Here is a 22,450-nt window from a genome sequence, read left to right on the forward strand (position 1 = left end):
GTCTCTGCCTCTCTCTGTGTTTGTCTCTCATGAATAAATAAATAAAACCTTAAAAAAAAAAAGCAAAGAAAGTCACAGTCTAGGGGACCTAAGAAGACATGACAACTAAATAGAAAGTGGTGTCCTCAATGAGCGCACAAGACGAAGAAAGGACATTGGAGGGTATTTGAGTAAATAGGAATAAACTTTAGACTTGAGTTAGTAATACTGTATGAATATTTATTTGTTTCAGAAAAAAGTCTCTAGGAATCTGACAACAAGAACTCCTTCCAACTAAGGAGTGTCTTTCTGCAGACTTGTGTTTTGACCAATAATTTCTCTTTTATCAAGTCTTTAAAAAAATTTTATTTATTTACTTATGAAAGAGAGAGAGAGAGAGAGAGAGAGAGAGAGAGAGGCAGAGACACAAGCAGAGGGAAAAGCAGGCTTCCCACAAGGAGCCCAATGTGGGACTCAATCCCGGGACCCCGGGATCATGCCCTGAGCCAAAGCCAGATGCTCAACTGGTGAGCCACCCAGGGATTCCCCTCTTTTAACAAGTTTTGAAGGGACTCAAGGTTACCATGGGTGACTGAAATTTAGAGCAAACCTAAATCCTTATTAACAGTTTTATTCAGCTTTTGATCTCACCTGTTTTTCCCCCAGAGTGGGTAAGGTGGAACAAAAAAAGTATGCGAAGGTGGAGAACAGGTTTCTAGAGCCAGATTGGCTCCACCTCTTCCTGGATAGGCAACCCAGACAGTTTCCTCAGTTTCTCTAAGCCTTAGTCCAGAAACCAGACTTAGTTTCCCCATCTTAAATCTCCCCAGAGGCTTTTACACGTACAGTACAATCAGTTCCTGATCCATGTGGTTACACAATATAGTTTACCTTATTGCACTGTGTCTGTTCCTTCAAATGTAAAATGTCACTGACCTTAGACCTACTTCAATGTTTATTGTAATAATTTGCTTGGTTAATATATGCAGAATTCACGGCCAATACATAGTGTCTATTACCTATTGAATGAATATTAGCTTTCATCGTTAAAACTTCATCTCTCCAGCCCTGGATGGAAATATGTATTAGCAATTGAATCTGAAAGTCAAACAGTAGAAGAAAATGCTATAGAGCAGTGGTTCTTAACTGGGGGTGATTGTACCCTGGGTACATTTGGTAATGTCTGGAGACGTTTTTGGGTATCACACTAGGAGGAGAATGTGCTATAGTACTAAGGGCATAGAAGCCACGGGTATTTACTAAATATCCTATGATGCACAGAAGGCACCAGCCGGGGCAGCCTGGGTGGCTCAGAAGTTTAGCGCCGCCTTCAGCCTGGGGTGTGATCCTGGAGGCCTGGGATCGAGTCCCATGTCAGGCTCCCTGCATGGAGCCTGCTTCCCCCTCTGCCTGTGTCTCTGTGTCTTTCTCTCTGTATGTCTCTCATGAATAAATAAATAAAATATTAAAAAAAAAAAAGAAGAAGAAGAAGAAGGTACCAGCCGTACTCCCAAGGATTATTTGGGCCCCATGTCAATAGTGTTGGGGCTGAGAAACTTTGGTGTAGTTCCTTGGCTCTCACAGTATGCTCCCTAGACAAGCAGCATTGGCATGACCAAAAACTAGTTGACATGCCCACTCCAGAGCCCCAGAACCAGATACTGTGGAGAGTGGATCCCAGCAATCTGTGTTTTAATGAGACCTCTGAGTGATTTTGATACTCATTAGAGTCTAAGAAGTGCTGGAGTAACATAGGAGATGGCATGAGTCACATTCTGCTAACTGGCTCATCTGTTTATGAAGAGTTATGTTGCTCACATCCCAAATTCAATCTGGTGCTATCACCAAAGGCTCATTTTTTTCCCACCAAAGATAGTATAGAATAATAATAAGAAAACTCCTGACTTTATTAGTTCCTCAGACAGAACAAGTATCTGCTAACTGGTGGGTTAAACATACACCCACAGATTTAAAAAAAAAATTGGAAGAGACACAGTAACTGGTACAATTTTGGGCAAGAAATCTGTTCAATTTTAACATTGTGAAAACAAGCATTTAAATAACTAGGTTATATTCAAGGACCATGAGAGTTGTTGATTATTACCCAGATACCTGTACTATATTTAAGTATATGTATAACCATGTGATCATTCACTCATTGAGCCTTTGTTGAGTACTTACTATTTTTAGGTACTGCTCTGAGAAGTGGGCATAGGAAGATAGATACTATATCTTCCAGCCCCCAAAGCAATGGTTCACAATCATATGGCATTCTATAGCTGCTACATGGTCTTGAGAGAAAATGTTTCCTGTGAATTTTGCAGTTATTTATGTGTGTCTTCTCTCCCTGCTGGATTAGTGGTGAGATTACTCTTTTTTTCAGTAGGAGTTGACAATCTTTGTTAGTACTAGACAATCTTTGACTTCTTCAACATAGAGCAGTTGAGCGATTCAGCAGCTGGGCTGAATTGTATGTCCTCTTCCCCCCAAATTCATAGGTTGAAGTCCGAACTCCTAGTACCTTGGAATGTAACTGTATTTGGAGAGAGTCTTTAGAGAGGTAATTAAAATAAAAGAGTCCTAGGGGCACCTGGGTGACTCAGTCAGTTAAGTGTCTGCCTTCAGCTCAGGTCATGATCCCAGGGTCTTGGAATTGAGCCCCATGTTGGGCTCCCTGCTCAGTGAGGAGTCTGCTTCTCCCTCTGCTTCTGTCCCTGCTCGTGTGCTCTCTCTCTTGCTCACTCTCTCTCTCAAATAAATAAACCTTTTTTAAAAAATGAGTCCTATGTGTGGTCTAATCCAGTAGTACTGATATCTTTATAAAAATAAGAGATTAAGACACAAGACATGCAGACTAGGAGGCAATCATGTAAGGACACAGTGAGAAGGTGGCCATCTGCAAGCCAAGGAGAGAGGCCTCAGTAGAAACCAATCCTGCCAGTGCCTTGATCTTAGACTTCTATGCACTCGAATTATGAGAAAGTAAATTTTTATTGTTTAAGCCACCCAGTCTGTTGTATGTTGTTATGGCAGCCCTAGCAAATGAACACATAAGATAACACAGTTGGTAGAAGCAGTCAGAATTTGAGCCCAGACATACCTTGACTCTTAACCCACTTTGGTTTTTTTTTTTTTTTCTTAACCCACTTTGTTATACCATACCACTAACCCTGATTTGGGGCCTAGATTTACGGTATCTTGGTATACACAGAACCCAATGCTATGTCTAGCACATACTGGGCCCACAGCCAGTGCTTGTTGAAATAATAAGCAATAACCATATGCGTCAATCCATGCCAGACCTGTGGTCAGAATCAGCCAGAAAGCCCTGTTGTTATCATTGTTTTTCTCTATAATTTCCCTAACCTGCTTCTCCCTCCAGGTGCCTGCACCAGAAATCTGAGCCCACAACCTCTACTTGGATCTCTCTGCTTATGGGATTGAGATCACCTCTGCAGCAAAGGAAGCCCCAAGCTCACTTCAGGCTGTCAAATAGCCAGGTTTCCACCTGAAAATCTATGGAACCTTCTGCCACTGATATATGGCTTTGGCATGTCCAGTTTCTGATTCCAGTGTTGTTAGATTTCTCCAGCATGCATTCAGCCCTTCAGTAAGCACAGGGAGAGCAAGGTAGGGAAGTCTTTGTTTTTCATTGTCTAAGAAACCCTAGAGTACTTTAAACTTCACTTTATGTGCTTTTTATTTTCAAATAAATATTGCCATTAATACTGCTATTATATAAAATATGTACATGACATTTATTGGTTTCTAAAAAGCAGTTTTGTAACTCTGTTCCCAGAGATTTAAAAAAAAAAAATGTTTCCAGGCACAATATTGGTGAGTACAACATTGATGTCTCAGTGTCTCTGGATCAGGAATCTAGGTGTGGCTTAGCTAGTTCCCTCTGGTTTAGTGTCTCTCCTAAGTCTGTAGAGAAAGTGTTGGTCAGGTCTGCCCTCATCTCTAGACTTAACTGGGGCCCTTGTGTGTGTGTGTGTGTGTGTGTGTGTGCCTGTGGGGGTGTGTGTGTGTGTGCATGTGGGTGTGTATCCTTCTGTCTTATGAGGCTCTTGGCAGGAGACATCAGATCTTTGCCTTCTGGCTCTCTATAAGGAAGCTCAGTACATGGCTTCCCTCAGCGTGAGTGAGCAAGAGGTGAGAGGCCGAACACCCAAGATTGGAAGCCACAGTCTTTAATGACCTACTTTTGGAAGAGAGCGTCCATATCTTGTGTCATATTGTATTCTTTAGAAGAGAGTTGATCAATTGAGTCCACATTCAAGGGCCCCTATAACTCAAGGGTGTGAATGCCAGGAGATGGGGTGGCTCTGGGGGTATCTTAGAGGTTGCTTTTCATGCCCTGGGAGCATAAGTCAGGGCTGTCCCTAATCAATACACAATACTACTACAATGCTAGATGAAATAGCTCAAAAGCATATTGAATTATTTTCCTGGGCTTATTGTTAACCAAAAAAATTATTTAGAAATATATTTGAGGGGAAAAGGAAAGGGGGAGAAAAGGAATTAGCTTTAATTCCCCTATATGTGCCCACTTTTATTTTTGCCTCAGTTCTGACCCAAATATATAAAATATTTTTACATGGTTACAGTTATCTTGGATAGTCTGTGGTGCCCCATGTCTTTACATTTAGCATCATATCAAAAATAATGATTTTACAGAATCTCCACAATCATCATTTTAGCATGCTGAAGGCCCTAAGTATTCTAAGATCATTTGCTCTCTTAAGCTCTGTTGAGAGGTAACCAAGACTGTGTTATCAATGGAGGCAAACTGTAGCTATAAATTATGAGAGTGAGTTCATTTTACTTGATATTTGTCCAAATGTAGGCCATAATAGCAACTCTGCAGAATTTTAGAGTGAAAAATGAGTCAGATGTTCATTTTGGGGGGAAGGGATGGTTAGTTTTCCTGCAAAATTATATGATTGCGTTTTAGACCTTGCCCTTCACAACTGACTTGCATATTAGGAACATAAAGAAGGTTTTACTGATAAGGACAATATTCAAGAACTTCATGAATTTTTATCAGTAGCCTTTTTTTAGCCCTTTAATCATATATATATATATATATATATATATATATATATATATATATATATAGTGCTCATAATTCTTTATTCAACTCCATTGTTAACCAGTGTGCTCTTGTGGCTTCTTTTGCTTGCACTTGAAGCAGATTTCTGCAATAACCTGCATGGATTTCATGAAAGCTCACACTTTTGGAGAGATCTGGACTTCTGCTTTAAACTGATTTCTATTGATTGTGTTTGCCTTATATTGTTAGAAGTTTAGTACAGTTGACTATCAGTCAGATTAGCCGAAAAGGTATAAATGGTGGGCAGGGATAAATTAGAAGCTAATGCTAATAAGGGAGAGATGCTTAAAGGGTATTTTATAAGTGCTGAATTCATTACTGAGTATCTTCAAATTGTGATTTTTTTTCCTTTGGAATTATACTTTTCGCCCTTGGCTATACCCTGTATTTTATTGTCAGTATTTCTTTTAATGAATGTTCTCCTGTGAATGCACCATGAAGGTGGGTGGCAGAGATTCTTGGATGCCCATAAAACTTCTCTTCTCCTCACTCTGAGCATCAGCACCACACAGGCACACATACTCAGCTTTGTCCTTGCTGATATAGTCATGATTGTGTTTATGGAATCGATGCAGTTGGGTTTCCACCCTGGCCTCAGAGTGAGTCTCCTTTGGTCTAACTCAATAATCAGAATGCCATCCCCCTTGCCATTCAATGGTCAATTCAAGAATGGGCATGTGGCCACAATTCTGGCCAGGGAGGGGTGTCCTAGAAGATTTCCCTCATTCTCAGATGGGGGCACAAGAAAGGAATGTTTCCTTTTTCTGCCTTTGCATATTATCTTGTCACTTTAGAACTGTGGCAGCAAACTCAAAACCATGAATGGAGCCAGTGCAAAAAGAGAAGCCAATGCCCTGAAGGGAACAGCAGAATGAAAAGATAAAAAGAACACAGATCCTTAAATTACCAGCCCTGAAAACACTCTAAATCAGGGCTTCTGATTACCAGAGATATTTTTGTCCTAACTGTATAAGCAGCTTCTAGTTGTGATTCATTAATTGCATCTGAGAGCATCCTAGGTGACAGAGTGTCTGCACCATTTTAACTTCTCTTTGGAGAGCAGTCATTTGCTCAGCAGGTATTTACTGAGCACCTGTTATGTGTCAGGTTCCATGCGAAACTCTAGGGATACCAGGATGACTAAGGCACGGTCCCTGCCTAATATCATTAACATTCTGTTGGGTGTAACAGACTTTAAAGTAATAACTCCCTTTATATATATATAAAGTATATATAAAGTGTATATATATATATATATATATATATCACACCAAAAATAAAGGTAAGTACCATCAAGAGACATATTGGGTATTAAATGAACTAGATCTAGAACAAATTCTGGAGGGCTGGGAAGGCTTCTTAGAGAAACCTTTATTTGTGTGGAGCTTTGAGGGACTAGTCTCAGGTCTAAACTAAGGCCAAGAGGAAAGGGGGACAATTTGGTCAGAGAGAACAGCATGTATGAAGGCATTTAGGTGCCATAAAGCACTGTGGTTTTAGGGCAAAGAGAAAGTATTGGAGGAGAAGCACCTGGGTTTGGAGAGAGGCAAGCCAGAGGGGCCAGATCATGCCAGCCAACATGGGCCATGCTTAAGATTTCAGTCCTCTCCATTTGCTCCTCATCCTAGTACATCCTAGTACTCATCCTAGTACACGTCCTAGATCATCCTCATACTACGACTTACAGTTGATCCCAAAGAAGGCTACAATAGGAGAAACAGTTCTTGACTTACTGGTGGCCACAAAAAAATAGATCCTGGTTACTCTAGACAGTTGAAAGAGATCTAGAGCATCAGTGGTGTCAGAGACTAAATGCTTATTCCAGCTGGCCACATACGGCCAAAATGGGTTATGCTTCACTCTGGTGTGCTTGCTGTTCAGGACTGGCATGCTCTTCCAAGGCCTGTTGAAACCCATGTATGATGTGTGAGGTGTTTGGCTACCAAAATGGAGAGGTAGACCACATGCATTAAAAGACTGTCTCTCCAGGCCATCTTGGGTTCCATTAGGGAAGCAAGTGTGCATACCTATTTGGGTGCACTTGGCTGTTAGAAATTGTGTAGCTGTCACAAGTGGCCCCAACTAGAAGACAAGTACTGTGACTTAGCTATGTCATCTAAGACCATAAGCTCTTCTGTTCTTCTTTCCTGCTAGCTCTAGTGTCCAAATGGTATCTGCCATGCTGCCTTAATTCCACATACCATGTCTTTATGCCACAGAGTTCCAAGTAGGATGTAAGCTCTCTTTTTCCAAGAGGAAAAACCTTTCCAGAAACTCTCAGAAGACTTTCCGTAATATCTCATTGACCAGAACTGGGTTATGTGCTTATCTACCAATCAATCGCTAGCAAAGAGAATGGGTTGCTTTGACTAACTTGGATGATGCAGGTCTACGTCCTGGGGTGGTGCACATTGCTGCCAGATAAACAAGGGTTTTCTTAGCATGGAGGAGGGGAATAGCTGTTAGTAGGTATCTCAGAGTCTGTACTAGCATGAATACCAATGCACCTGTAAAAATGCTTCACCTTGGGAGTTCCTTTTACTTGCTAACAGAAGACACTGTCTCTGAGGCCAATATCCCTTGTAGATGATTTTCAGGTCATTCCTCAGTTCCTTTTATTTCCGTTCTTGCTTTTTTTGGCTCTTGGTGCTATAACACAGAGACGGTTCTTTCTTGGGTGTGGAGGAGTTTTTTTTTTCCCTCCTGGAATAATGTGTATTGGTGTCTACAGGAGAAAATTTCTCAAATCAGTCACCCCAAAATTTAATGGGCATGTGCAGCATATCTCCCAGCTAATTCATGCAATCTTTAAAATTCTGGGCCAAATTAATCCATAGATAGGACAAGTTAACTTAGGTGCCCTCTTCATCTAGGGTCTGCTGAAGAATGTTTTCGATTAAACCATTCTCAATATACTATCTGCATTTTTTTTTTTTTACTATCTGCAATTAATGAAAACACATCTACCTTTATTTTTTGTGTGATGTGGGAACAGGAAAACTTTCTCAGGATTGAAGTAGGGAAGGAAATGGAGTTGCATGCAGGAGGAGGTAAAGCAGGTAGAACAAATCTGTCTCAACAGATTATAAATTCCTTAAGGATAGGGAACACAACTTAAGAGGCCATTTAACACTATGTTTAAGAGTTGAGGCCTGATTTCAGAGGCACGTTCTGCTACATACTGTGTGATCTTTGAAAACCTGCTTTCTCTCAGTGTTTCAGCACATCTCAATAATGAGGATAGAAAAAGTACAAACTTCATAGGATGATTCTTTTATAGGAAGAAATGTCAGAAACAAACTACTTATATAAATTCGTATAAAATCTGAGCTTCTTTTGCACCATGGAGTACTTTCTCAGCCTGAGAAAACTACAGGAGCTTCCTCAGGATTCTGTTTTTAAAAATGCCTAAGATAAAGTACATGAGATAACAAAGAAAAGGATAGAATTAAAATACAGTTATCAAAATACTTCCAAAAAATGCATGAGTAGAATATATGTACTTCTTTAAAAATGCATGATATAAGATCTAGTGATAAATAAATTCTAATAATTTGGTTAATTTCAGAAAAGTTGATATGTGAAAACAATGCTTGAGATTTCTGCAACAACTATAATGTCACTTAAAAACACCCAGCATTTTTATTGGAAACAAAGTCATGAGTACTACTATGACTCCTTTCACAATGGAAGGAAATGCTAAATTTCATTGAGAGGTTGATCAAAATAGAATTGTAATTTTTTTCTGGCCTTAGCCTAAGAACCAAGTATGGATTGTACCTAATTATTTTCTTTATTCACAAACAAAATTTTAGACAACTCTTTAACTATCATTCCCATCCTCCACCAGCACTAATTGTGAGAAATTCTGTTAGTCTCCTGGCTTGTTGATAAAATCATGGTGAGAAACACAGATGAGCCCAGATGATGGGTTTCCTGAAGCAGAGACCCAGGCTCTCAAGTCTCTTACCGTCTCCTTGTAGATAATGAAGATCATCTTCCACTAAGCATTCAATGCCTACAAGATGGACATTGAGCCTCAAGTGAGGGATGCTGCGATGTCTCGAGTGCAGTGCAGCAAGGCTGTTTAAGATCATGCTGTCCCACAGGCGGGCCACCACAGCCTACAACCAGGGTGAGGGCAGGGTAGTCATGGTGGAGGGGGAAGCAGCTCAGTACTCAATTTTGACACAGGTAAGCCTCCATGCAGGGCAGTTTCTGAGTATTTGTTTAGAAAGAATGTGGTAGGGGGAGGTGAGGGAGCAGAGACATGAGCAGGACAAGCAGGTGCAAGGGGCTATCTTCCTGGGCAGATTCTAAGTTCCTTAAGGGCTGGGACCATGTCTTCAGAGGCAGTATGACGTCATGATAAGAATTGGGGTACCAGATCTCTGCCACTTGCTACTACTTCATATCCAACCTCTCTCAGCCTCTGTTTTCACATCTGTGTAATAGGAATATTAATCGTTATAGGGGTGTTGTGAGATTCAATGGGTTAATGTCTAAAGTGTTTAGTAGGAGCTGAATAATACTGGCCACTATTTTCTATGCTTGGCACAGGAAACAACCATAGTAATTTCTTAATATTTTTTTAAATTGATGCAAAAAAATGAAGAAAGTTCAACAACTGAGTTAATTACCTTTTAGCACCACAGTTGATTCAGATTTGTGCTATAGAGTAGTGGACAAGACAGTGATTGTTGGGGTGGATGTCCTTATTTCAAACCTGGGTTCCACCATTTATACTCTACAGATAAATTAGGAAAGTTACTAACCTGTTCCTACCTCACTGGCAATGTAGGGAAAATAATAGCATTGTTCTCATAGGGGTTTTGTGATAAATAATCCACATGAAGTTTTCAGCACAGTGCCTGAAACATTGTATTATTTACACACATATATTTCACTTGTACCATGAATCAATCTCTGTTCTAAGCATTTGCCGGCATTACCTCATGTAATCTTTCCCTGCCCCTCCCAAGAGGTGGGCATTAATATTACCTGTATTTTGGGGATGGAGAAACTGAGGTCTAATGCAATTACCCAACTAGTGGCAGAGCAGGACTCGCACACAGGTGCTAAGCACCCATCATGCTGCCCAGGCCAGGTTGTAGGGCTAGTTTTAGCGGTTGCTAAAAGTGGAAAGCACTAGGACAAAGAGAAAGGTGAAGATGAAAAGATTAGAACTTTAAAAAAACAAACAAACAAACAAACCAGAAATTTGGAGTTTGAAAGAGGAAGGAAATAAATTATCCTTATATTTTCAGCTGAAGAAATGGAGCATGAAGTTCAGATTTTTACCCAAGCACCCGCTGGAAATAGGAGGTCAAATGAGGGTTCAAGTGCAGTTCTATCAGACCCAGGAATCACAGCACCCTCACTGTCCCCAGCACTTCCTCAACTACACACACACACACACACACACACACACACACACACACAGTGCTGAGGAACAAACCTGGCACATCTCTTCCTGAACCTTCTTTTAAGAATTCAATCGTGGTTCCAAGTATATAGTCCAGGAGGAAATAGGGTGGCAGGGGAATGGCTTTTTTGTATGTGATCCATTTTATTTCTGCTAACTCAACAAAATACGCTGTAGTGCCTAGGGGAGCTAAATCAGGCTGTTTAAATTTCCCCGTCACTACAAATATTCTCTTGATTTATGAAAAAATAATCAATAAATGTGTGTTGATTTAGATTAGCACAGCTACAAAATATATGCATGGCATGGGGCTTTTTGTTTTTCAATTTGCATTTATTGTGGCCTTTAGATATGAGCACCAGAGAAAGCATTTGAAGTAACAATGGTAACAATGATAATGAGACACAATAATTGTGGTCATTTATTGAGTGTTTGCCCTGGGTTAGGTATTGCACTGGGAATTTCCTATTCATTATACTGTTCAATTTTCTTAAAAATATCATGAGGGCAAACTTTGATTCCAGACAGTAGATTAGACACATATATTTATAGCCACTTTCTCTGTAAAGCTCATTGAAATGATGAAAAGCCATACTTTTATTTTGTTTTGGCAATTGAATATTTAAGGACAAAAGAAGCAGGAGAGTAGATTATAAAAAGGACATTCTAGAATGTAGGAAGCAAAAATAGCATTGTGGTTGAACTACTTGAGTTAGGTTTGGGTCAAGTGGCCCAACATAATAGTGGTTTAAATACATGTGGCTTATTTCTGTCATATAAATATGGAATTGAGAGTTAAGAGTAGGCATAAGAGTTGTATACCATTGTCAGGGGCCTAGCCTCTTTGTGGCTTTCATCACTTCCCTGAGTGTAACCTCACTTCATGGTCTAAGAAGGCTGCTTGAGCTCCAGACATCTCATTCATTTTCTAGCTGGCAGTATGGAGGACAAGCAGGTGCAACAGGCACGACTACACTTTAAAGAAAGTGGTCTGTGAGATATGGAAGTGGCAAAATAGTGGCTTCCACTTTAAAGACACTTCTGTTACAGGTTTTGCTTTTTTGTTTTTTTTTTTAATCACATATCTTTCATTCAGGGTACCTGTCTCTATTAGGGGGAGGTGTTATCCAGTTTTAATAAGCCATCTGAGTGTCTATCTTTGTGATTAATCGGGGCCTAGTGAAGTGACATGTATTAAACAGATGTAGTGCCTGAAATTTATTCACCTTTGGAGTCTGAAACACCTAGCCTTGTGCTAAGCACCTCTTTTTTTTTTTTTAAAGATTTTATTTATTTATTCATGATAGAGATAGATAGAGAGAGAGGGAGAGAGAGAGAGAGAGAGAGAGAGGCAGAGGGAGAAGCAGGCTCCACACAGGGAGCCCTATGTGGAACTTGATCCCAGGCCTCAGGCAGGCACTAAACTGCTGAGCCACCCAGGCTTCCCTGTGCTAAGCACCTCTTAGGAGTGCCAGCTCCCGGAACAGCGATGGGGCTCACCACAGCTGTGTGATTTTTATGTTCCTAGCCTGGGTGTGCTTGTCAGCGTACTGGAGGAGGTGGAGACTGGAGGCATGAAATGAGGTACTGTAGATAAACCCAAGCAGCAGAAGTAACCTCCCAGACTCCAGTCTCCCTTCATCCCTTTACCCTTCTGGTGGGCCCAGGAGTGCAGCACAGTGGCAAAGAGCAGTAAGGATCCTCTGTTTGAAAATGGGATTTAACAGTCTGCAAGGTCACAGCTGTGACTTCTTTTGGAGCCTGTGACGTATACGTTGCCATGGCAAAGAGTCAGAGAAAACTAGGGTCTAGTGTGGCGCTGCCACTTCTCTGATTTGGAAGCCACGTCTACCTCCCTAAGCCCATCTTCTCACCTGTAAAGTGGGGCTGATAGCTGTGCCTACCTCATCGGGAGGCTGTAGAATGACATAATTCCTAGTAAGTGCCAAGGCCAGTACCTGGAACATAGTAGGTGTTCGACGCATGTTAGTTAGCTCTTATTATGCAGCAGGGACTATTAGCCCCATTAGATGGAAAAAACTAATGTTCAGGGACCCCACAACAACTTGTTAATAATTAATAATAGCAATAATCATCGAAGGAAACCTCATTATGTGCATGAACTCACCCCCAAGAGGCAGGCATTGACATTATGCCCCATTTTCCTGAGGGAGAAACTGAGGCCGAATGCAGTTACCCTTGTGTTGAGATATGGAAGTGGCAAAATAGTGGCTTCCAATCCTTCAATGTTCATAAGCTTTGACTAATGTCTCTGTGGGCAAAAGTCTCTGCTGGACTCTGCATACTGGATGCTAAGGACTCTGGGATGAGCAGAGCTGGGTACAGACATCACCCAACAACTTCAATGTTACATACTGAATGCTACATGGAGAGAAATATGTGATTCTAACTATGTGAAGACAAAAGGAAAGTGTATTAATTATAGTAGTTTCGGCTGCTTAACCAATGACCCTGAACTTAAACTGACAATGAATATTTATTATCTCATGCAGACTCTGTGGGTCAGGATTTCAGGAAAGGCTTAGCAGGTTGGTTCTGGCTCAGGGTTTCTTATGCAGTTATAGCAAAGTGTCTGTCAGGACTTCAGGTACCGGAAGGTTTGATCAGGGCCAGGGACCTACTTTTAGGATGGTTTGCTCACGGCAAGCAAGGTCTTACTGGCTACTGGCAGGAGACTGCAGTTCTTTACCCTCATGTCACATGGCTGGTGTCCCCAGAGCGAGTGAACCAAGGGAGAACAAGGAGGAAGCCACAATATCTTTTATGATGAGGGCTTGCAAGTCATATTGTCCTTTCCATGATATCCTGCACATTACACAGGCAGCCCTCTTTCGTGTGGGAGGGGATTATGTGAAAGCAAGAATACCAGGCGGCAGAAATCCCTGGGCCATCTTGGAGGCTGGCTACTGCAGCCATCAGCTCTGTTGGGAATTCAGGGAAGACTCTCTGGGAGAGGTTGCCCCTGGAACAGCTAAATCGGGAACAAGAATTCTGTAACCTGGGATGGACAGACCTCAAGGAGTCTGTGACCTTGGATGGAGGAAAATTGTTTATTCTAATCAGTGTTTTAAAACTATGGTGATTGATAGACCTACCAGCACATTTTGATATTGAATGCATATTAATGAGGTACAGGTATTATTTTATTATATTTTTATTAATATTTTCATAATTGTATTTCAATATACTTGCCTTTATGATTCCATGTATTTTATTTTATACACCTGAAGAGATTATTCTGGGAAAGAACCAAAGATGTCAAACAGGTCTGTAACACACACAGGAAGGCTAGTGAAGAAGGAGAGTAGCAATCATGTGGTTGAAGGCAGGAAGGGCATTGGAGGCAGAGAACACCGGAGACAAGGGGCAGGCTTCCGTGCATGTGTATTACTAATAGCCTCAAGTCCAAGAAGGGGACGGAGGTAGATGAGCTGTGAATGGAAACAGGGAAAAGTTTAGGCTATAGAACTTGCACTAGATACAGTATGGTAGTGAAAAGGCTGGGGAGAGGGGATCCAAGAAAATGTTTATCTTATTTATGTATTTATTCATGCATTAAGTTGAAGATTATTTTTTGAGACTACATAATCCAGGCACAAATTACAGAATTCAAAGTGGATACAGTGAAAGCCTTCCTCTCATTTACTCACTGCAACTACTCTGAAATGTTCTCTACCCTGGAAGCCACCACCAGCTAATTTTAAATCCTCAGGAAATCATTTTCATGTAAGGGAGTGGTAGTTTAGATTTTTATTTTAAATAGCCGGTTCTGACGAAGGTGCCCACTGCAGACAGTAGACAGGCTTTACAGAGAAGCGGTGGGAGAGGGTGACAGGCAGTGCTAGGAATGTCAAGGAGAGTGTGTTACTCTTTTCTTCCTAAAAGAACTTACCACACATGTGCTGGAGGATCCCACAAGTGCACATAAACACAGTTCATTGTGTTGACGAGTTCAGATTTCCTGTGCAAAACACGGGAGGCAATAGAGCAAAGTGGTTAAGAATATAATACAGACTTTAGACCTGAGAGACCGGGGCATCGTCTCTGCTCTGTGGCCAAGTCTGTGCTCTGTTTGCTAATCTGAACCTTAGTTTTGATCTCTTGTGTAGAGTGGGGCTAATGATACCCACCTCTACGTGTTTGTCACAACGGCGTATGTGATAATGCTGGTAAAAACCTTCATATAATTATGCATATGTTTAAGGTCAGATCTGAAATCAGAGTTGTGCTTCATGGTTGAATTCCAAAATTCTTAAAGTCCACTTCTAAGCACCCAACACAACAATGACAATAGCTGACATCCTGTGATACAATATTTTAGGTTAACAGCTTGCCTTGTGCCAGGCCCTGTGCTGACTGCTTTGGAGTCATTATCTTTTTTTCTTTGTTTCTTTCCTTTTCTTTATGTCCCCTTCCCCTGGTACATTTACATGTGGATGTCTGGCAGGATCTGGGCTGAATCTTGGGCTTCAGGGCCTGGAATCTTTGGAAGAATTCATTTGCAAGATTGCAACAGCTATAGATCAGAGTGACATCTTGGAAACTTTGGCTGTCAAAATAAGACACTCTAAGCAGGTGGTGGAAGACTTTAAACAGAATGGACTCATCACCACAATTTTCAAGTGATGATGGGCAACCTGGCCGCCTCCCTGGAGGGTAATTCTTCTCCCTGTGGGGCAGAAAGTAGCAAGGAATGAAGCTAGGCTGAAATAGAATTTTGAGAATGGTATGTCAAGTTAGCAGTTATATTAGTAAAGCTACTTGAAATTTGAGGCCTTTATATGTAAATTAAACAAGTGAAATTTCCAAATGTGAGGGTCTGATTTGAAGATGTCACTGCAATAGAAATGCGCTCTCCAGGGGAGAGTGCCTGCCTATGGCTTAGAAGGAAATGAGCCTTATTACTTAGTCCCGAGGACTCTTGTAATAAAACAAAATCACTCTCCCCTAATGCTTCAGGGAATCAAATTCTCTCTCTTTAAAGCAAATGTGGTGGTGCCTGTGTGGCTTGGTTGGTTAAGCATCTGCCTTTGGCTCCAGTCAGGATACCAGAGTTCTGGGATGCAGGCACACTTCTCTCAGGCTCCCTGCTCAGTGGGGAGCCTGCTTCTACCTCTCCCTCTGCCACTCCCTCTGCCCGTTCTTTCTTTCTCTCTCTCTCTCTCTCTCTCTAATAAATAAGTAAATAAGATTAAAAAAATAAAGCAAATATGACAGGAGGTTAACAATTGCTATATCTATCTAGGTGTGTATGTGTTGGGGGTGGTAATATGGACATTCATTTTACTTGTCTCAACTTTTCTCAATGTTTGAAAAATGTCATAATATGGGGCACCTGGGTGGCTCAGTGGCCAAGAATCTGCCTTTGGCTCAGGTCATGATCCCTGGATCCTGGAATTGAGTCCTGCATCAGGCTCCTTGCAGGGAGCCTGCTTCTCCCTCTGCCTATGTCTCTGCCTCTGTCTATGTCTCTTATGAATGAATAAATAAAATCTTTTTAAAAATGTTATAATAAAACATATTGGGGCAAAAGAAATAAAGTAGATCACCAGAAAATGAATAAAAGTAGAACAGACACAGTATCATAGAGAATAAAAAGACAGTACTTTAAAATATATTTAGCTTTATAAACAATTCACTTCTTTTACCTTATTTTTCTAATTTTCTTGTGGAGGAGTAAAAACCCGTGGGCATCTATCTGAGGACCGGTATTGGGGACTTTCTGTTCTGGAAAGACAGCACAGGGGGATATTGGTTGAGAGATGAGTTTGGGGCTAGTCCTTTTGTCTGTATTCTAATCTCAGTGCCTGCTGGCTCTTGCTCACTGAGTGACCATGGGCAAGTTACTTAAATTCTGTGTGCCCTAGTTTCTTCATCTGTAAAAACAAGGAATAAGGAAACAGAATGAGGAAAGTTAAGTGACTTGGTCATTGTGACATGAGCTGAGTTTGGTTCCAAAGATAATTACAGGAAACCCTATCACTGAAGCTCACCCTTGTCTTTGTGTACCTGTACATCTTGGTTCACGCTTCTCTTAAAACCCTCAAACCATAGTATTTTGTGTGTCTGTAGGTTTTATCCTAATTGACTGATTTCTGAATGCAAGGGGTGTCTCATTTTTCTTGTTTGTTTGTTTTTTTCTCAGACACGTGGCACAATTTTTTCTCACTCTTTGAATGTTTGAATGAATAAGTGAAATCCGAACACACCTTCCTATGTAAGGCCACATTGACCAGGAGACAGTTTTCCCTTGGAATCCCGTTTAGTATTCTTCCTTCCTTAATTGATTACCTTCCATGAGACGTTTGTCAGATGAGTCAGGAATCTTCCCAGGCCTCTGGCACCAAAACATGAAGTTTCATTTCCCAAAGAATGGTGACTTCTGTTAATGCAGGTTTGCAGAATTGTTGGGGTATTTTTGTGTGTGCGAGGGGGCGGCCAATGACCATCATCACAGTAATAATAGAAACGAAAAGAACAGTGGCCCCAGGAATGTTCCATTAAAGCTTATGTTCATGGCGTGAATAATGCCAAATTGCTTTTAGCAATGACTCATCAATATGTGTTTATAAATCATCACTCACTGCATAAATGGTTGCTCAAAGAGAAAAGACAGTTCAAATGTAGAAGCCTTGTCTAGAATGGTCTTTAGTCTTTTAAATTGTGGGCACATAGGGCCATCTGGTGTGCAGTAGTATAACCACACACTGATTTTTTTTTTTTTTTTTAAATCTCCTCACTACCTACCAATGTGATTTAGTTGGCTTTACAAAAGCAAACTATTCTTTAGGCTTTCTTGAGGATCTTGGCTTATTCCCGAACATAAGTGTCCTCAAACCTGTGATAATCTTATGCACTAAGTAGAGCTCACCCTCTTCTAGATCCTTGTAAGACCAAAGTTAAAGCCGTGTGTAAACTCAAGCTCAGGGGGCACAGAACTGTCAGTGCAGAGAGGAAGCCAGTATAGAGAGAGCAGGAGAATGTGAGCTGAGAGCAGGGAGCAAGAGACCATGAAATCTAGGAGAGTTCCCCCAGGCCCTGATAACATTCTAATTTAGCTCATGTGCACCCTGGACATAAACTTTTTGGTAAGTCTCTGTTGCTTGCAATCAAATAAGTTTGACTAAGACAATATCAGTTTGAATGGAGCCCAAAGACTGGAAATCCTAAAATCTGGCATGCCTACTCTCATAAGTCCTCAAATGTCTGTATGTCTTACTCCTTTAACCTTCTGATAGAAGTCACAGATAAAAAGCAGGAAGAGAGTAATAAAATTAGGCCCTCATAAACATCTGGGACCATTATTGGTGTCTGGGCCACTCAACCAGACTTCTGTCAGCCCATGTGTCTCAACTCTGGAGGGGCAAGGAAGTGAAAAAACAGGTGCCCTCAGAGAGTGCTAGAGAACTGGCAATCTGAACCAGCAGGGTCTGAATACTACCATGTAAATCTCTGGCCTTCCTGGCGTGAGATTCCTTTATCCTAAATAAATCTCAGCATTTAATTTATGAGTTAGTAGGTTTTTTTTTTTTTTTTTTGGCCTACTGTTCTGCACCAGGGGCACATTGGCAACAGCCTGGAGACTTGTTTGTTGTTACAGCTTGGGGGAGGGGGACACCATTACCATCTAGCAGGTTAGAGGCCAGAGATGCTGCTAAATATCCTACAATGTTCAGGACAACTCTTCCCACAATAAAGAGTTATCTGAGCCCAAATGTCAGTAGTGCTGATACTGAGAAACCCTGATGTTCATGGCAGGAGAAACCTTGAGGGCGTATTTTAAGTGGTAGGAAGAGCAGAGCAGAGGGTTGACCTAGAAGTTGAGAATTTTACTAAGGGGACCAATACCAAGTTTTGGGAAAGACACCATACTATATCACTACCTGTGCCCTGATGCCGAGTCATAGGCAACAGGTGCCCCTTGAGGCTCTGGTGAGAGCCAGATTTACCTCTGGATAAATCTAAGCAGTCAGTTCTTGAACAGAGCTACATATTATTACTGGAGAGACAAGACTAATCAGTTTGATTCCATTTATTCCTTTCCCCATCATTTGGGGTCATTGTGACCTAATCTCTATTTCAAAGGAATAAATTGGATTGAATGACAGAGACAAGGGGTTAAACTGGAGTCAGCAGAGGAGCAGCATATTAATAAATTATTTAAATGCATACAGGTTGGAGAGTGATGTTTTGGTAGGTCTGAGATGTGATAGTAGATGTGTTAAAACTAAAATATAGCTTAGCTTTTGGTTGGTCCCCTTCAAAGGATAGTAAGTCTTTCACTTCCCTAAAAAGCATGCAGAGCAGGAATCCCAAAGCAATATCAAAATCAGAACTTGAAGACAAGAGGCAACACAGCTTCCTGCCTCCCCGGCCCCCACCTGTTTAAATATGTAATTTTAATTAATTAATTAAATTAATCAATCAATCAATTAATTAAAATATGTAATTTTAAAAATAAATAAATTTCAAAAATATGATTTTTTTTTTTTTTTTGTGATGGATGCTTGTGTTTTTCCGAGACCTAGACCATGGGAATCCTGGTCAGCAGACTTCCCTGTCATGCTGAGTTGGGGAGCAAGGTTCAATGTGGGAATGTTCTGCAAAACCACTTAGGCAAGGCCAAGGTAAAGATATGCTTCCAGTTTTTGACCCAGGACATTGATAGAATACTTGTAGGTGCTCCAGGAAGACCTGAGAGCGTGCACGTTGTAAATTGGGAATTTGTTTTTAAACGAGGTTGACTTACAAGAAGACCAGATCTATGGAATCACATTGATTCATTTCAATCAATAAACTTGCAGGTCTAGGTATTTTACTAAGTGCTAGTGATAGAAAGAAGCACAAGATGTGGTTTCGTGTCCTCCGTTCAGGAGTCACAAATAGCTGTGGAATTAGTAACGCTGTCTCAACTGCCAGTTATTTCCCGATTTCCCGGCTCTTCTTCTTCTGTGCCCTCCTCACGGGGAGGGGGAAGGGGGGGTCGGGTCCGAGTACAGGAAAGAGATACGTTTCTGAATTCTTGGCCCAGAATTAAGCGGTCTATAAACGTTGGTCCTTTACGCATCCACAGAATCCCGCTGGGGCTGGGAGCATCTTCTCCAAACCGGGGTGGGAATTTGCATTTTTTTTTTTTTTTTAACCCAACCACGTTTTATAGCGTCATGGTTACGTGGGCTACAAAGTGTGTCCGCCAGGCGGGGGATGGGAGGCTCGGGGAGGTCTCAGTCTTCCTAAGGTCCTAGGAGACGAGAGGTCAGAGCCCAGCGGACCAGCCTGGGCATCCCCCGTTGGCTCCGCAGCCCTCTCCTGCGGGGCCTGGCCTACATTTCCCAGGATGCTCGCTGGCAGGAGCCCCCGCAGGATTGGTCAGAACGACGCGGAAGTAATTACGGGTCGCTCAGCAACGGGCGGAGTCCCGGACCGCGACTGGAGGCCCACGCCCCTTCCCCGAAGCTCCGCTCCAGCCCCTGACTCCCCCGCGGAGCGCCCGCCGGCTTTTACCTCCACCCGAGCGCCGGCGCGCCGCCTCTCCCGTACTCGCGCCGCCGTTCTCCCGAGGCCCCGCCCCTCTCACGCCGGCGGCTGCCAAACCGCGGAGGACGGATTCTGGCTCCCGGGTTGTCCGAGCGGCTCGGGGCGGCGCAGTGCGCAGGCGCGAGCGTGCGGGTCCCGCGGCGCGCGGCGCTCGGTTGGAGCGGGAGTGAGTGAGTTCCTGGGCGCGGAGACCGGGCACCCGCGGCCGCCCCGGCGCCATGGCAGCCCTGCGCTACGCGGGTCTGGACGACACGGACAGCGAGGACGAGCTGCCCCCGGGCTGGGAGCAGAGAACCACCAAGGACGGCTGGGTTTACTATGCCAAGTAAGGGGCCGCAGGGGGGACGCCGCCTGCGCGGGGAGGGCCGGGGGGGCGGAGGAGCCTCCCCGGGAGGCCGCCGGGGTCCCGGGGCGGGGCGGGGCGGGGCGGCCCCGAGCGCGCCGGGTCCCGCGGGGGGCACCTGGCGGCTCCCAGGAGCGCCCTCTGCTGCCCAGGAGGCGGCGCTGCACGGCGCCCTGGCGGCCCGCAGGCCTCACTCCCTCGCGCAGGAAAACCACCGCTGATGCCAGCTCCTTCCTCGGGGGCCTGGCGGGAGGAGAGCTAGAAGTACGTGTGTCTAAATAAATGTCCTGCTGCAGCTATGGACACCTACATAGACTCGTGTGTGTGTATATACTAGAACTCCCGATGGTGTCCCGCAAAGTTTTGGAAACCCCAGTGCACCCGTTCTCCCTTCCCGTGTTGTGCTACTTTGGGCCCATGAAAGAACCCAGTCACCGTTTTTTGTTTTTTGTTGTTGTTTTTTTTTTCCCCCTCCCCACCTGTAAAATGGGTTGATAGAACTTTAATTCAGGCACTGCACGTAGAACACGTAGCCCAGATCTTATAAGTATGCTCTGCTCAGTGACTTCGCTTTTCCTGCTCTCTCTGCAGCTGCGACAGCACCGCCTCAGCCTGAGTATTAGAATCACCTGTCCGTGGACCGAAAAATACAGATTTCAGAGACACCCCCCCCCCCACCCACCCATGCAGCAGACACCCAGCGTGGGGGATCTGTTTTATAGGCTTTCCCCATAAGGCAGGCTATCCCTTGGCTTTGAGAAACACGGGTGTAAATCAGTGATTTCCAACATCTGGAAGACTTAGGCAAGAGCTTTTCCTTGGTTCCTCCTCCACAGATTCTCATTTAACCGGTTTGGGGCCTCCCCGCCTCCACTGATATGTTGTAAAATCTTCCCAGGAGATTCTTATCTGCCCGGTGTTATGTGAGCCACTACTGTCTTTGGTTGCTTGGTAGAAACAAAACCAGAAAAAAAAAAGGGAAAGAGAAAAGAAAGACCTTGGTGAGTTTGTTCGTTCAAGACACATTGAGGTTTTATCACGTGCCAGGCTCTTAGCTGAGCACTGGTTGTACTGAGATAAATAAGACCCATTTGTCACCCAGTCTTACAGGGCAGAGTGACACACGGCTTGTTCTGGTGTAGGGTGTGTATAGTGAGCAGCAGCCTGCTAGCACGAGGCATGTGTGGGTAGATGGGGGCACCTCAGGTGAGTGGGGAGAGTTGGCACCTGAGCTGTGCCTCAGCACAAGTCGAAGTGGGCATATTCAGGGCCAGGAGGGCAGCCCAGGAGGAGGCTTCTCTATGGCCCAGGTGCTGGTGCAGGGATGCGATGATTGAGGCAGCCCTTCTGTGCCTCATGGGACAGCTGGGGCTCCATCACCAGGACCCGGGGGTCCACTGAAGGCTTGGAGCCAGGGAGTGCCATTGGATTTATGTCTCTTGAGAGGTGGCTTCTGGCCCTGGAGAATAGGGGCAAGGCTACGGCAGGGAGCCATCAGGCTGTTGTAGGGCTCCAGGCAGCTTCTGAGCGCGTGCACTCGCCGTTCCCTCTTCCTGAAGAGCTGCGGGAAGGGCTTTGTCATCCCCCAGAGCTTTAAATACCACCTCCCAGAGACCTTCCCTTGTCCCTGCCCCCTCCTCCCAGCATCTTACCTGAGTCGTGGTACTTGGGCTTGTCTACAATCATCTTAGCCATATTCTTCTCGTTTGCACTCTATCTTCCTTCCCCAGATTGTAAGCTTCATGAGGGCAGGGACCTTTTCTTGTTACCCTCTGAGTCCCCTGTGCTTAGCACCTTGGAGACGTAAAATAAGTCCATGTGGGATGAGTGAATCAGTTCATCCGGTAAAGGGTTCCTTGGGCCTCCCTGAGCAGATGGCATGCTAAGCCCGGGAATGCAAAGGTGCACAGGACTGGCATATGGGCTGTTAGAGCCCTCCTCTGCCTCTTGCTCTATGTGGGGGGGTCACCTTCATTCTGGCCACTTACCCTAGGCTCCCTGGCTTCCTTTCAGGTTCGCCTTTCCCTCT

The 22,450-nt window shown here is 43.4% G+C and overlaps 1 protein-coding gene and 2 long non-coding RNA genes across 11 annotated transcripts in view; 1 reads left to right on the top strand and 2 right to left on the bottom strand.

Moving 5' to 3' along the window:
• Positions 1–13,679: 13,679 nt before the first annotated feature.
• Positions 13,680–20,185, bottom strand: LOC140629745 (uncharacterized). Of its 2 annotated transcripts, none has more exons than XR_012027561.1 (5): positions 20,046–20,185; positions 16,190–16,268; positions 14,672–15,210; positions 14,434–14,502; positions 13,680–13,972 (listed from the first exon to the last, which is right to left on the bottom strand). It is a non-coding gene; the product is annotated as an uncharacterized lncRNA (long non-coding RNA). The 2 variants fall into 2 exon arrangements; XR_012027560.1 differs by lacking the exon at positions 20,046–20,185 and adding an exon at positions 19,291–20,022.
• Positions 20,042–22,450, top strand: part of WWOX (WW domain containing oxidoreductase) — a 946,355-nt gene continuing 943,946 nt past the window's right edge. For all 8 annotated transcript variants that reach the window (XM_072819185.1, XM_072819191.1, XM_072819250.1 and 5 more), the window contains exon 1: positions 20,042–20,403. In XM_072819185.1, coding sequence (XP_072675286.1) covers positions 20,297–20,403 — 107 coding nt within the window. In that variant the 5' untranslated portion in view covers positions 20,042–20,296. The remainder of the gene's footprint in view (positions 20,404–22,450) is intronic.
• Positions 22,080–22,450, bottom strand: part of LOC140629752 (uncharacterized) — a 49,022-nt gene continuing 48,651 nt past the window's right edge. The window contains exon 9 of the long non-coding RNA XR_012027579.1: positions 22,080–22,215. This is a non-coding gene — a long non-coding RNA (uncharacterized lncRNA). The remainder of the gene's footprint in view (positions 22,216–22,450) is intronic.

This window comes from Canis lupus, chromosome 3 (assembly GCF_048164855.1).
Source record: "Canis lupus baileyi chromosome 3, mCanLup2.hap1, whole genome shotgun sequence".
NCBI lineage: Eukaryota > Metazoa > Chordata > Mammalia > Carnivora > Canidae > Canis > Canis lupus.